The sequence below is a fragment of the Mustela nivalis genome, assembly GCF_964662115.1.
Source record: "Mustela nivalis genome assembly, chromosome: 17".
In the NCBI taxonomy this organism is placed as follows: domain Eukaryota; kingdom Metazoa; phylum Chordata; class Mammalia; order Carnivora; family Mustelidae; genus Mustela; species Mustela nivalis.
Genome location: NC_139036.1, coordinates 1,518,391 through 1,533,486, shown reverse-complemented (window position 1 = coordinate 1,533,486; position 15,096 = coordinate 1,518,391). Strand labels below are relative to the sequence as shown.

The window sequence follows — 15,096 nt, the reverse complement described above, 5'->3', positions numbered from 1 at the left end:
TCTCCAGAAACCGGGAGAACATGCCCATCGCAGAGCGGGGCTGCCCCCAGGCAGGAGCAGGGTCCATCCGGCCCTGGCATCTCTCTGTGCAGCAGCTCACGCAGCCGCTCTGAGCTCAGACCTTGGGCCCTCTCGTCTCTGAGAGCCTCCCCAGCCCTGCCCACAAAGGGGGTCCCGTGAGGCCAAGGGCACCTTCCTCCTGGCTCCGTCTCCTGAGCTCAGCTCTGGTGGGGGGCCAGGTCCAACCCGTGGGTCCTGGGCCGCAGAGGAGGTCAGGCGGGCAGGTCCCAGCAGCGACCTTTAGGAGGCAGGAAATCCCCAATGTAGAAGAAGAAGTGGGTTCAGAAGATGCCAGGGGGCTACCCAGAAAACAAATCCCGATACAGGCACCAGCCGCTTTCTGGCACATGTTTGCAGCATGTAGATCACGAGGTCATGAAGTGTCCAGTCAAGCCATGTGCACACACATTGGGGACACCTGGAGGTTCGGTCTGGTGAACCTGGTCTGGGGACACCTGGAGGCTCGGTCCGGTGAGCATCTGGCTCTTAATCTCAGCTCCGGTCTCGAGCTCAGTGTCGTGACTCTGAAGCCCCTGTTGGGCACCAATCAATCAATCAGGTCTTGTCAGGGCTTCCCCATCAGCCTGGAAGAATACTGGGATCAGAACAGGCTCCTCTGATGTGCTTGTGTCTGCAGTGACGGGGCGTCCAGCGAGTCACGCTCACGCTTGTCACAGTGGGCCCCCAGGTGTCCCAACTCCCCGTCTCCTCTGTGTCTGCATCTGGGCTGGGGAGCACTGTGGAGGAAAGTCTCCCATCGGTGCCCGGCACCAGCACCTTCACTAATTACCAAGGTCGTCCGCGCTCCCAGGCTGCCTGGCCGTGCAGGCTTCCTTGCTCCCCAGCCAGCCGTCTCTACTGCTCTCTGTTTCTTAGACCACGAGCACCCTGTCCCCATCTCGGCCGCAGGGCCCTGCCTCCAGCCCACACCGACAGCCACCTGCTTGTACCTCGGCTCCCTCTTCCCGGGTTCCGAAGGAAGATGTCATCCCCTTCCGTTGTGCACTTCCGGGGCACCCTGGGCAGCCCCTTGCCCTCCTGCTCCCTCCTTCATGGGTGCCTTGCCTTCGACACCTGGCTCACTCTCAGGTCCTTCACCCTGAAAGACAACACAACCCAAACCCAACAACAAAAGCCTCTCTGTTGTCCCCAGCGTCCGGCCGCGGCCAGCTGTCTTTCAGTGCCTTGACAGTCATCTTTCTGGAAAAGGTCAGCCGTGCTCACTCTGCGCGCTGGCCCCGTTCCCAGCGGGCCTGCTAGGGTCAGCGCCACCTTCCCTGCTGCTACGGCTGGCAAACACTGAGACTGGTGAGGGGGTCAGGCTTTCTGGAAGCGAGATCGGAGCCGGCTCGCATTTCCAGCCATGGTGTGTGCTCCGGGAGGACGGCAGCGAACCTGAGCGGAGCCGACTCCCCGTGCTGCCCTTCTGCTCTGCCTCCTCAGGAACTTGGGAGCACCTTCCCCTGTCCCAAGGGACCGTCAGGGTCCCCGTGAAACCTCGGAGGGCGTGAGGGTGGGTGGGCTGCTCTGGAGCCCGTGGGAAGCTTGGAGTCCCGGCAAACACCTTCTCTGGGGGCCCGGAGGCCTCACCCTCCGCACCTCCCAGAGGCACATGGGTTCCTTCCCGGTTTACACATGGGAGAGCTGAGGGATGAAGAAGCTAATGATCCTTTAGGGGGAACCAGACGTCTCCGTGTGGACTGTCACTTTGCCATGACCAAACAAGCAGGGGTTTTGCCGCTCAAACCCGGGAGAGCGCCTGGGTGGGGAACGGTGGTGGACGAGTAATTGAGGACAGTCCCCTCTTCTTCGGGCCACACACACAGATTTGTCCCGAGCAGCTGCCCTGCCTCTTTTCCCTTTCATAGTCAAACTTCTGAACCAGAAGAGACTCCTCCAAACTTCCCACTACAAACAGAGTGCCATGAACTTCTGACCGCATCCCCTGCTCTCATTCCTCAGGTCCCGACCCCAAGCCTTCTATGTGCCGTCCTCCGCTGGCCCCGCAACTTCTCGCTGCTGCCTCCTCTTAGATGTCACCGCCTCGGAGAAGCCCTCCATGATTTCCTTGGCTGGGGTCGTCTCCAGGCAGCCTTCCGTGATACCCCATCTTACTTTCCTAACAGCGCTTGTCAGTAGCTGCAAGGATCTTTGGCTGACTGATCGACTGTCAAGCCCCAGTAGAATGTGAACCCCGGCAGGCTTTAGTTTACTTATTTTTGCTGTAGAGAGTGAGCGCGAGAGTGAGCGCAGGCCAGCGGGGTGGGGAGGGGCAGAGGGCTGCGGAGGAAGCATCCCAAGCAGACTCCACGCTCTGTGCAGAGCCTGACACGGGACTCAACCCCACGGCTCTGACATCATGACAGGAGCGGAGCCAGGAGTCGAATGGTCCACTGACTGCCCCACCCAGGCGCCCTAGTGCTTTCTCTTTTCTTGGTCAAGTTTGCTGGAGTCTTGTTGACATCATCAGCACTGTCTGTTGGCCTTGTTATTGGTGTTTACTGGTTTTCCTGTTGCTTCCCTTTTCTTTCTTGTACTCTTGGTTCTGACACATTTCCCATTTCTTTGCGTATATTTTTATAACAGCTTTATTAAGGTATAAATTCCATAATTTCATACAGTTCACCCAGAAAAATATGCATAACCCAGGGGTTGTTAGTGTGCTCACAGACTCGTACAGCTATCACCACAATTTACTTTAAGACACTGTCATCTTTCTAAAAAGAATTCTGTGCCCATTAGCTGTTCCTCTCCATACCCACCCTCCAACCCCATCCGAAAGCAACTACTCATTTACTTTCTGCCTCTATGGATTTGCTTATTCTGGGCATTTCATGTGAAGAGAATCACCTGTGTCTGGCTTCTTTTAGTTAGAGTAATGTCTTCCAGGTTCATGCCTGCTGGGGCGTGTATCAGTGCTTTGTCCTTTTCTATGGCTGTACAATATTCCAGCATAGGTCTTATCTGCTCGTTAGGTTGATATATGAATTGTTTCCACCTTTTCACTATTACGAGTAATGATGCCATGAATATTCCTGTACAAGGTTTTGTGTGAACATGTTTTCATTTCTCTTGGGCTATGCCTAGGAGTGGAGCTGCTGAGTTGTATGGAAATTCTGTACTGAACTTTCTGAGTTTCAGCCTGTTTTCCACCGTGGCTGTACCATTTCACACTTATTTTTTTTTTACACAGTTTATTTATTTGACACAGAGAGAGAGATCACAAGTAGGCAGAGTGGCTGGCAGAGAGAGAGAGAGAGAGGAAGCAGGTTCCCTGCTGAGCCGAGAGCCTGACATGGGGCTCCATCCCAGGACCCTGGGATCATAACCTGAGCTGAAGGCAGAGGCTTTAACTCACTAAGCCACCCAGGTGCCCCCATTTCACACTTCTGCTAACCACTTATGAAGGTTCCAGTCTCCCCATATCCTCAAGAACACTCATTAGTACTTTTCTACCCACTGGGGGATGTGAGCCATCCTGTTTCTCTGAAGGCTAGTAATGTGGAGGTCCTTTCAAAGGGCTTATCGGCCATTAGTCTGTCTCCTGGGGAGAAATGCCAGTTCAGATCTTTTGCTCATTTTAAATCAGTTATTTGTCTTTTTATTGAGTTGTAGGAGCTCTTGACATATTTTAAACACGAGTCCTTGAGTGGATAGGTGATTTGTGAAGCTTTTCTCATGTGCCTCGCATTCTCTTCTCATTTTCTTACTGGTGTCCTGTGAAGCACAAAGTTTTCAGTCTGGGTGAGTCCAATGTATCGACTCTTTCTTTTGTTGCTTGTGGCGTCTAGGAAAACACGGCCTCACCTTAGGTCACAAAGATCTCCCTCAGTGTTTTCTAGTTTAAGCCCTTGTCTTTACACGCCTGATCCATTTCGAGGTCATTTTCGCATGTGGCGTGAGGTAGGGGTCCCGCTGCACGTGTTTTGTACGTGGGCTGTCCAGAGGCCTCGATGCCATTCTTGGGGCTTACTTTGCTTTTCTGACTTTTCCAGTAGATGCTTAGCTTGTGAAGTGTTCTGTCTTTCTTCTTTCCTGACACAAGCCTGTACAGTTATAAGGTTAGCTTTAAGGGCTGTTTACTCGCTAATCTCAAAAAAATGAACCAGACTAACAACCCAAGAGAAGCTTCTTCTGCAGCTTTAAGAACACCTTGCCATACCACTCTGTGCTGGATTTAATAAGCATCAGCCTAGAGTAATTTTGAAAGATTATCCTGTTATTAATTTAATGGAGTAGACTTATTCACTCAACAGATATTTGCCGGGTGCCCACCATGCATCGTTGCTTTGAGTTCTGAGGACAGAGAAGAAAACTGCCGTCACAAGGCTTACAGACACATGAATAGGAAAAACACCACGATGTGCACGACAGTGCTGGAACACGAGATGGTGTATACGCTGGGCATGGGAAGCAGAAAGTAAGATTACTTTTGAGAATGAGAAAGGAGAAATGAATTAGCAGGAGTCCGCCAGGTGCCTATTAGGAAAGAATATTCTGGGCCATTGCTATAGCAAAGGTGCCAAAAACAAACATGCAAAGAAACAATGAACAGAACTCAAACAGTTTGACTTTTCGGAGGACGGAGAAAAGTGCTGTCTGGGGTGGAGAGTGTTCACAAGAGGCCGAGGAGGAGAGATTCAGGATGGAGCTGGAGCCCCAGAGGAGGGCAGATGGTTTCCGGGAGCTTCGATCTAAGCCTCATACAGGGCCACTGCGGAGCTTCCAGTCGGAATGAGACAACAGCAGGTTTGCATTTTGGATGTTTCTCTGTGGCTGCAGAGACTAGATGAGGGGAGAGAGTGTCAAGACCAGTGGCCAGGAGACCCTCACTGAGGCCCTGGTAGTGGCCACAGGCTTGGATCCAGGAGTGTCCACAGGAATAGGAAGGAGGGAACATTTAGGCCTTGGTGATCGGCCAACTCTAGTGGGGAGAGGGAGGCACCAAGGCTGACCATCCGGTGTCTGACCAAGGTGAGTGGGCACCATTGCTCGTGATGGAGGTCTGGAGAGGAAGCACTGAGCTTCTGACGCGTGGTCAGAGGTGCGCACGGCGCCCCTCACATAAGGACCGTGTCCTCACCCTCCCAAAGGAAGGCTGTTTCACTGACTCTCTGCTGGTCCCTGTGCCAGCAGACCTAGCTTCTGCTGCCCCCATTGCTGCTTTCCAGATGTTTCTCCTTTTTATTCCCTGACCCTGAGCTCTTCCCAAGCCAATGCCATCTGGTGGGTCCACTGCCAGTCCTGACGGACCCCTTCACCAATGACTTTAGCCCCTGCCTCGCAGCCGTCCTCTCCATCCCATGGCAGTCATTGTCCTTGGGGACTTCATGACCCACAGGAATGACCTACCCAGGACTCCTGCCTGTCCCCTCCTTGACCGCCGCGCCCCACCCACCAGCCAGCCTGTCCCACTTTCACGTGACACAGCCTTGACACCATAAACAGATTCTGTATTCCAAGCCACGCACCACGACCGGCATTTCCGGTCCTCCCAGCTCGTTTGGTCTAGTGACTATACCACGTTCTTCAACCTCATCAAGACTCCATTGATTGTTGGTGTCACTTCTCTGCTACCGATCAGCTCCTTCCAGTTTCCACATCCCTTTCTATTCAGACAAGACACAGTCGCTTTCTTCACATACCCTTGACACACTCGCCTGTCTCCATCTCTCTCCACTTACAGATCGGGGTACCCACCGAACTTCCTTCTCCACGTGCACCCGACCATTTGAGCATCACCAGAAAAAAGTACTACTGAGCTGGATCTATGAGCTTTCAGTTCCTGACCACAAACTGCGTGTAAGCCCTCAGCACCGAGAACCGTGGCTTCTCACTGCGTTCAGCCTTCAGCCCACGGCGCTCAAGTGTGCTCTACAAAGCTTCTCCGGTCCAGGCGAGCAACAGGTGCCTGGGTTCAAGGTTCAGTGTACACGTCTTGGCCCACATCCTTCTCAGCAGCATGCGACAGCTGACCGTTCCTTCCTCCTGGGAACATGTCCTCCCATCTGAGGTTTTCTCCTTTTGTCCACATTCTCAGCCTCCACTGCCAGTTCCTCCTCCTCTACCTGACCTCAGAGGGCTGGGTGCTCAGATGGCTGGGCTCATTTTTAGGCTTAAGGAAAAAAAAATCTTATCACACTTACATGTTCTCCCTGGGAAGCCTATGCTGCTATCTCCCAATGTGTTATCTTGAAGCTTTGGCCTCGTCTCTCTCTTCTCTGCAGTCCAGGTGTAGGTATGTGTCTGCTAATTCAACATCTCTGCTTAGATGCCTAATAAACGGCTAAAACAGACGTCCTCCAAGTAGATAACCCCACACAAAAGCCCATTTTCCCTTCTGTCTTTTTCAAACCAGCTCATTTATTCCAGGAGTCATAAACCTAGGAATCGTCTTTCTCATTCACCTACATTCAATCTGCCAGCAAGCCCTTCCTTCTTACTCCCAGGATGTTTCTCAAATCCATTCCCCATCCCCTTTCTCATGCCTGTTACCATCCCCACTCCTGTCCTGGCTCGAGCCATCCCATTTTTTTGCCTCATCTTGTGCAGTAGGCTTCCAACGGGTCTTCCAGAAAACTCTTCTCTTTTCTATAAGCACCAAGGGAGATTTCGACCATGTAAATCAGATCACACCCCTGCCAAGGCTTCCACCACAAATGAGCTAAAATCCAGACTCTCTGCTGTGGTCAGCAAGGTCCCTTGCAAAATGGTCCCTGCCTGCCTCTCTTGGGGCCCTCCTCACTCCAGTGACCCAGCCCACCCATGCTCAGCTTTCTAGCCTTTGGACAAGCTGACCTCTTACCTCTCTGAGGGCCTGAACAGTAGCTGCTTCCCCTGCCCGGAATCCTCAAATTGTTATCTCCTGTTTGGAATGCAGAGCTCAGTCCAAATACCTTCTCTTGGGAGAGGACTTCCCCGACTACCTTATCCAGTAGTGACCCTTTTTCTTGAGTCATTCACTCACCCTATTTATTTCCATCATATCCCTGATTGTAATCCAAAGCTGAATTGTTCCATACTTGTTTAGGTTTTTTTACCAACTGTTCTTTCCTACTGGTTACTGGTGCCATGACAGTAGGGATCTGAGATGATGTGCCTAGTTTACTCCCAGACCTTGTCTTAAAAATCACATTTATTATTTTATTAATTAAAAAAATTTTATTTATTTGACAGAGAGAGAGAGATCACAAGTAGGCAGAGAGAGAGGGGGAAGCAGGCTCCCGGCTAAGCAGAGAGCCCGATGCGGGGCTCGATCCCAGGACCCTGGGATCATGATCTGAGCTGAAGGCAGAAGCTTAACCCACTGAGTCACCCAGGTGCCCCCATATTTATTATTTTAATTAAATATTTTATTAATTTATTTATTTTAGAGAGAGAGAGAGCGCACATGAGTGGAAAGGGTAGAGGGAGGAGAGAATCCCAAGCAGATTCCATGCTGAGAACAGAGCCTGACACAGGGCTCAACCTCACAACCCAGACATTGTGACCTGAGTGGAAATCAAGAGTCAGACACTCAGCCAACTGAACCACCAGATGCCCCTAAAACCCACCTTTAGCTTATAGCAGGTGCTCAACAAACACTTGTGAAGTAAGTGAATACAATGTTAGGGGAGTGTGCCAATAGCAGCTTCTGGTGAAAGATCTAAAGAGGATATAAAGATTTGGGGATTATTATAAGAATAAATATAAATTAGCAAGGTACGGCAGGGAACTTCCTTAATCTGTTAAAAGGATCTACAAAACAAAAAACAAAAAACAACAAAAAAACCTCCCAAAAAACAAACAAAATAAACAAACAACCCCCCCACCAAACCAAAAACCAAATTGCAGCGTGAGACTTAATAGCAAAACACTGAAATAGTCCCTTTAAAAATGGAAGAAGACAAGGGCGCCCACTACCATGTCTTCTAGGCAACTCTGCTGGAGATCCTAGCCTGCATGGAGAGGAAACAAAGAGAAGCAATGTTTCAAAAGAAAGACATAGAAATGACATTATTTGGACACATATTTTTGTAGAAAATCAAAATAATCTATAGATAAGTGATTAGAGCTTAGCGAGGTATCTGGATCAACATAAAAATATCAATTGCTTTTTAATTTTTTTTAATCTATTTAAAAAAAACATTTTATTTATTTATTTGACACACAGAGAGAGAGATATCACAAGTAGGCAGAGAAGCAGGCAAAGAGGGCTGAGAGCCCGATGTGGGGCTCGATCCCAGGACGCTGAGATCATGACCTGAGCCGAAGGCAGAAGCTTAACCCAGTGACCCACCTAGGTGCCCCTCAATTGCTTTTTTTTTTTTTTTTAAATTTTATTTGTTTCTTTGAGAGAGAGAGAGAGCAAGAGAGCAAGAAAGAGAGAGAGAGAGCATGAGCAGCAAGGAGGGGCAGAGGGAGAGGGAGAAGCAGGCTCCCCGATGAGCAGGGAGCATAAAGCCCTTGAGCCTTCTCAATCCCAGGACCCCAGGATTATGACCTGGGCCAAAGGCAGAAGCTTAACTGACTGAGCCACCCAGGCACCTATCAATTGCTTTTTAAAATATTTTTTTATACTGCAGGTAAATGCAGACTATCTCATTATCCTATGTTCATCTCTACATGTAAATGAAACAACCATTGTCTCACCGCAAAATTCACTCTGAGCACAATTACAAAAAGAGAGCAGCCTATAGACATACCAAGGTATGCCATCACCATACCTTAAAATACTAGATGTAATAAGAGAATGCAACAAATATCCAAGAAAAAAAAAATAGATCATCTACCACGGAATAAGAATTAACAGCATTGCGGAATGCCAAAAGACAATGGATCAATAATTTAATATTTCTGAAGAAAAAACATGATTTTAAACATAAAATTCTATACCCAGCTAAGCTGGCATTAAGTTTTAGATGTTTAAAACTTTGACATTTTTGGACATAGAAGGACTTAGAAAATTTGCCCCATACATATGTCTCAGAATGGTCTGATAATATGCTCCAGCAAAAGGAAAGAATACACAAAGAATTATTATGCTTGAGGGCGCCTGGGTGGCTCAGTGGGTTAAGCCGCTGCCTTCGGCTCAGGTCATGATCTCAGGATCCTGGGATCGAGTCCCGCATTGGGCTCTCTGCTCAGCAGGGAGCCTGCTTCCCTCTCTCTCTCTCTGCCTGCCTATCTGCCTACTGTGAACTCTCTCTGTCAAGTAAATAAATAAAATCTTAAAAAAAAAAAAAGAATTATTATGCTTGAGATATGGGATGATGTAGATGGAGCCCAGGAGAGTGGTCCGGGGGAACCCTAGAAGACGTCCTTATGGCAGGCATGGCTCAAGACAACCAGGCCTGATAAGAGGGTGTGCACAGCCTTCATGGAAGGAGATTTCTAAGAAAAAGGGCTTGATAGAATACAATAACGGGGGGTGGAGTAGGATGGGGAAGGTAAGGATAGTGATTATACTCCAGACACTGCAAGGAAAACAAGGTATCATCAGAAACTCTAGGCCAAAAAAAAAAAAAAGTATGTGTTAAGGAACAAATGCAATTATAAACCATTACAGTCAACATTTACAAAGTCACAAAAGTGTACAAATTTCTCTTGACCTAACAACTATTAACATAAAAACTACCGATTGATATAATGTGACGATTTAATGATATTAGGGGAATGACTGGTGGAAGGTAACATACAGTTAAACCGTCATCTGATGCAGCAGGAGCACAGAGGGTCTGAAACGGCCAAGTCAGGAACAGCATTATCGAGGATTATGCGGAGTAAATGGACGTAGCTCCCAGAAGAAGGGGCTTTGAGCCGGACGGGGGTCGGCAGGGGCAGCAGGATTTCGGGGCGGAGAGGGCATCTCCAAGCGCCGGGACGCAGTGATGACGAACTCTGCGCACTGGCTGCTTCCATAAAACCGAAGTTTTAAAAGGGAGGCGTCCCGCTCAGAAAGCGGGGCTGCTTGTTCAGCGGGAGCGGGGGCAGCTGCAGGGCCCCCAGAGGCCTGCTTTCCTCCAGCCGGGGCGGCCGCCCTCCGGAGCGCCGCCCAAGCGATCCCAGACCCGGGCCGTCCCGGGCGGCTCGCCGTCTCCACGCAGACACCCTCCAGCGCGCTGGGGGCCCGTCCGGCCTCACGCGCCGGGATCTGCGAGGTAGCCTAGCGCTCCCGGCGCGCGGTCTCGCGGGGGTCTCGCGGGACTCAAGGCGCTCCGGGTGGGCGGGGGCCGCACTTGCCCGCGTCCTTCCCGCGCCCGCGGCGGCGTCGGGCGGCCTGGACTGGCGTCCCGGAGGGAACGGGTGCGCGCCGGCGCCCTCGCGGTTTCCGGCCCGGGGTGCCGCGGGGACAGGGGGCGCCCCGCATCTCCGCCCCGCAGGCGCCCCCTGCACCGCGTTTTGAACCGCACGGGCCGGAGTCGGCCTTTCCGCGCTGCCCCTGCCCCGGGGTCGCTCCGTGTGTCGGTCGCCGCGAGGCCCTGCGCCCCCGGAGTCTCCGCGCCTTCTGTAACGTGAACTAGCAGCGCACGGGCAGCCCGTTTGGGGTCCACTTAAAGCGGGGCACAGCGGGGCCAAGCTCGGCTCGACCGACCGACCGGCCGCCGCTCTCGTCGGCCCCGGCGCTCCCGCCTACCTGCCGCCAACCGAGGGGTGACGTCCGGGCGCTCCGAAACCTCCCCGTCATGGCGTCCGCGGGGCGGTGGGGGGGGGGGTTCGGCCGCGCCGGACCTCCTCAAGATGGCGGCGGCCGGGCGGCGGCGCGCGGGGGGGGCGGGGTTCCGTCGCCGGAGGCGGGGCCGGGCCGCCGAGGGGTCGGGCTTGCGGGCGGACCGAGTCGAGGTGGGCAGCCCCAGCGCGCCTGCGCGGAGCGGCCCTGCGTGCAGTGAGGCAGTGGCGGGGGGAAGGCACCGGCGGGGCCGACGGGCGGGCTGAGGAGGGAAGCGGGCGAGCGGAGTCCCAGTGCGCGCCGCGGCCGCCCGGGCGCCCTCCCCTTCCGGGCGTGAGGCGCCGTGTGGAGCCGAGCGGACCCGCGCCGGCAGCGAGGCGCTGCTCCCGCCGCCCCGGCCCGGCCTGCCCCGGCGCTCCCGTCGCGGGGGCCCGCGCTCCTCAGCACCTCCGGCTCCCGGCGCCGCCGCAGCCCGCCCTCGGCCTCCCGGAAGCCCCGGCGCCGGCCCGGGCCCTCGGCGGGAGGATGACGGAGCTGCAGTCGGCGCTGCTGCTGCGGAGACAGCTGGCAGGTGAGCGCGGGCTGGCGGTGGGGCTCCGGCCGGACCGGGCCGCGGGGAGCGGCGGCCGCCGAGTACTCCCTTCTCCGGGGCGGGCGGGCCGCGGGCGAGCCGGGGGCGCCCCTCCGGCCGGGCCCGGCGCTGGGCCGGCGTCAGGAGGGGGGTCGGGAGCGGGGAAGCAGCCCCGCCGCGGGCACCGGGCCCGGCGCCCGCCCCCTCCCCCACCACCCGGTAGGACGTTGCGGGGGAGGGGCTGCGGGTGCCCGGAGGGGCGGGCCCCGGGGCTCAGGTGCCGCGGGCGTGGGGAGGGGGGCGCCGGGGCCCGCGGGCCGCGGGGGGCCGGGCCGGGGCGGGCGGGGCCCGGGCGGGTGAGGGGAGGCGGCCCGGCCGCGGAGGGGAGGCGCGCAAAACTTCTGGCGGCCGCGCGGCGCCGCGGAGTTGGGGCGGACAACAAAAGCGCCGGCCTGGGCGGCCGCGGCGCATGGGGTTCGGCGGGCGGGCGGGTGCGCGGGGCCGCCCGGCCTGCCTTCGCCTGGCACGGCTCCCGCCGCCCGCCTCGCCCGCCCGTCTCGCCCGCCGGGGAGGGTGGGAGCGGGCCGGCCCCGGGCTTTGTGCTGTGAGCGCCGCGGCCCCCCGCGCCTGCCTGCTGAGCCCCGGGGGCCGCGGCGCTCGGGCCGGGCGGGGACGGCGGCCCGGGCGGCCTCCTGGCGGGGCCCGCGGCCCCCTCCCCCCATCGTCCCGGCCTCGGCCGTTTGCGGCTTCCAGGTGGACTTTTTAGGGGGTTGGCTCCGACTCCGCCAGGACGGTGCGAGCGGGGCATGCGCACTGGGCCGGGCGTGCGCGGGGTGCGCGGGGGGTGCGCGGGCTCACAATGCCGGCACACGTGCTGCAGGCGTGGGGAGCGGCCGAGCGGCGGCCGGCTGGACGGAGGGGGCGCGTCCGGAGCCCCCCGAGTCCCCCCGGCTCCCCCGGCGCCCCGAGACCGCCGCCGCTGCCTCAGTCACCCGGTGGCCTCCAGAAGAAGGTCGTCAGGGGCTGGTAGAGACCGTGTCAGGGTTAGGGTTATTATTAGATCATGAACCAGCAGGTTTGGACCGGGACAAAGTTGTGGGTGCGCACGGGGAGGGACTCCGGGGGGACGGGACAGCTCTGCCGCACCCGGGTTTTTGTGGATGTGTTGTTGTAGGTGTGTCTGTTTGGTCTCGGAGGATCAGGGTGTGCTTCTCTTCGCGGGGGGTCCTTCCTGAGGGTCTGTTAGTGCGGGCATACTGGGTGTGTTAAGACAGGGTCTGGCGCCCGCCTGGCGGGGAGCACATGCACTTTAAAAGGGGCACGCGAAGCCAGGCAGTTACCAGGACAGTAAAGTGTGACCAACAGTGTCCGCAGAGGGACGTTCCTGCTCAACGCTAGAGATCGGTGTCCTCTCGGTTCAGTTTTGCACTTTTTGGCAAGACGAATCCCAAATGTTGATAAAACATTTTCCAAAGTTCTTCATTTGTGGTTGACTCTTTTTAAAGATTTTATTGTTAAGTAATCCCTAGGCCTCCCATGGGACCCAAACCAGCAACCCGGAGATCAGGACTCCCGCACGCTCCGCGGACGGAGCCAGCCGCGCCACAGTGGTGGACTTTGTGATAAGGCCGGTTAAAGAGGGGAGAATTTATGGTGTGTCGTTTTCCAAGCCTCCTTATAAAGTTGCTGAACTGCTGATTAATTTTTCTTGTCCTCTTGATCAGAAACAACGGACTCTTCCTAATTTCTTCAGCATTTGGAGGATTTTAATTAACATGGACAGAACAGTATGCCAAGACTGTATTAAGTGAAACGTCAGAATATCATGGTCTCTGGAAAGACTTGAGAATGACTTGCTAGCTCCAAGGCCCTGTTGTATCAGTAGGGCATCGTTTGAGCTTGTGGCTCCTCAGATGTCATTTGGAAACGGGAAAGAACGGTCATCTCTTAAAGTCATTGAGCGTGAACTTTGACAGGCTTAGTGATAAATGCTTTAAAGTCTTGAAATTAGTTGAGTGGAGTTTGGAAGACGAACCTAGAAGCCGTTCTAGCTGCTGGGATCTCAGAGGCATAAATAGCAGTGGCGGTGCTGGTTAGCTTTATGAGGCTGACCTGTCTCGGTTGGAATTCATCACGCATCACTTGAGGGGACATTTTACTTGGTGTGTCTGTTTGGTTGGGAACTGGGGTTAGGAGCCTGGTTCTTTTGGTAGCAGACCTTCTCCGACTCAGGACTGCTGACATTTGGGGCAGATACTGTGCCTTCTAGAATGCTTAGCAGCATTCTTGGCCTCTACCCACCAGGTGCCAGTAGTAGTACACCCCTTTGGTTGTGACAGCCAGACCTGTCTCTGTTGCCAGTGTCCCCTGAGGGATTAAAACCAACCCAGTCTGAAAAATCCCTGGTTTAGGGTTGTTTGGTTAAGATCATGGTGGCTGTTGTGAAGCAAATGAGATCACCTGACAGGCGCTGGAAATCAGATAGGCCATGTGTTTCTTTGTGGGTATTCTTAGACTCTGGCTCCTTCCCGGGTTCAGCAGCAGAGCCTGCTCCTCAACGCTGAGAAATCTGACCCGTCACAGGTACTTCAGAATTGTTTTATTTCTCGGGAAAGTATGACGTGCACTGGTTAAAAATACAGAGCACAAAAATGGTGTAGTCTTTCCACTCCCCCAGAGGGCCCCAGGTTCTGTACTCAGACCCAGCAGTCAGTGGTATTCCTGGGTGCCTTTTCAGAGACTTTCTTCTATCTCTTTCATGTGTACATACCTTTCCTGAGGACTAGCCGGTGCTGGGCACTCTTGTGGCCTGCTTCACCTTGATTATCTCATTTAATCCTCCTGATAAGGAAATGGTGGCTTCCAGAGTTTGAGTCACGTGCTTAGAGTCGAGGGGGTAGGAATAAGTGCGTGGTCCAGGTGCATTCAAATTGCGGGCCTTCTTATTTTGCAGACTTTGTTGTTTGCATTTATTTGCTTATTATTTACTTGTTTTATTTTTGTCTTTGTTGTTTTTAATTGGCTGTATTGCCTCCCAGGGAACAGTAATTACCACAAACATGAAATAGTATTTTATAAATTTTAATATTCAGAGTTAATTTATCCAGTAACTACCAGAATGATTGTGGAAATGTTTCTATCTTAATAAAATGTGTTGTACAAAACACTACACATTAAAATCTAAGGGGTCTTCCTTCCTAAAGTAATGATGAGAAAACATTGTAGCCGTTGTGTGCTTAAGGCCAACAGTGCAGAATCAGGGAGTTAAGCTGAAAGTAGGGCTGAGCTTTTGGTGTTGGTGGTTAGCTATGAGAAAAAATTTGGACTAGTTGGACTTAGAAACATTATTTATTTATTTATTTTTTTAAAGTAGGCTCCACACTCCACAGCGTGGAGCCGGTTGTGAGGCTTGAACTCATGACCCTGAGATCGAGAGCCATTGCTTAACCAACTGAGCCACCCAGGCGCCCTTTGGACTGATTGGACTTGCTCTCTACACTTACTGTACTCAATTTTATGATATGGCAAGCATTTATAAGGAATACAAGGAAGTTTTTGCCTCCTCTCCCCCCCCTTTTTTAAAGATGACTTGAGGTATGTTTGTTTTTTTTTTAAACATTGGGGGAATAGATTTTTTTTTTTTTTTAATTTGACAGAGATCACAAGTAGGCAGAGAGACAAGCAGAGAGAGAGAGGAGGAAGCAGGCTCCCCGCTGAGAAGAGAGCCCGATGCGGGGCTCGATCCCAGGACCCTGGGATCATGACCCGAGCCGAAGATAACCTAACCCACTGAGCTACCCAGGCGCCCCAGGGGGAA

General features: G+C 53.6%; 2 protein-coding genes and 1 long non-coding RNA gene across 3 annotated transcripts in view; 2 read left to right on the top strand and 1 right to left on the bottom strand.

Annotated features, from left to right (window-relative positions):
- MYBBP1A (MYB binding protein 1a) overlaps nucleotides 1–15,096 on the top strand; it is a 155,898-nt gene that overhangs the window by 105,452 nt on the left and 35,350 nt on the right. The gene's annotated exons all lie outside the window — the stretch shown is intronic.
- LOC309851910 lies at nucleotides 7,434–9,083 on the bottom strand. The gene is made up of 2 exons (XR_014304993.1): nucleotides 7,864–9,083; nucleotides 7,434–7,528 (listed from the first exon to the last, which is right to left on the bottom strand). It is a non-coding gene; the product is annotated as an uncharacterized lncRNA (long non-coding RNA).
- Nucleotides 10,862–15,096, top strand: part of UBE2G1 (ubiquitin conjugating enzyme E2 G1) — a 101,927-nt gene continuing 97,692 nt past the window's right edge. Inside the window, exon 1 of the mRNA XM_082707807.1 lies at nucleotides 10,862–11,279. Coding sequence (XP_082563933.1) covers nucleotides 11,234–11,279 — 46 coding nt within the window. The 5' untranslated portion in view covers nucleotides 10,862–11,233. The remainder of the gene's footprint in view (nucleotides 11,280–15,096) is intronic.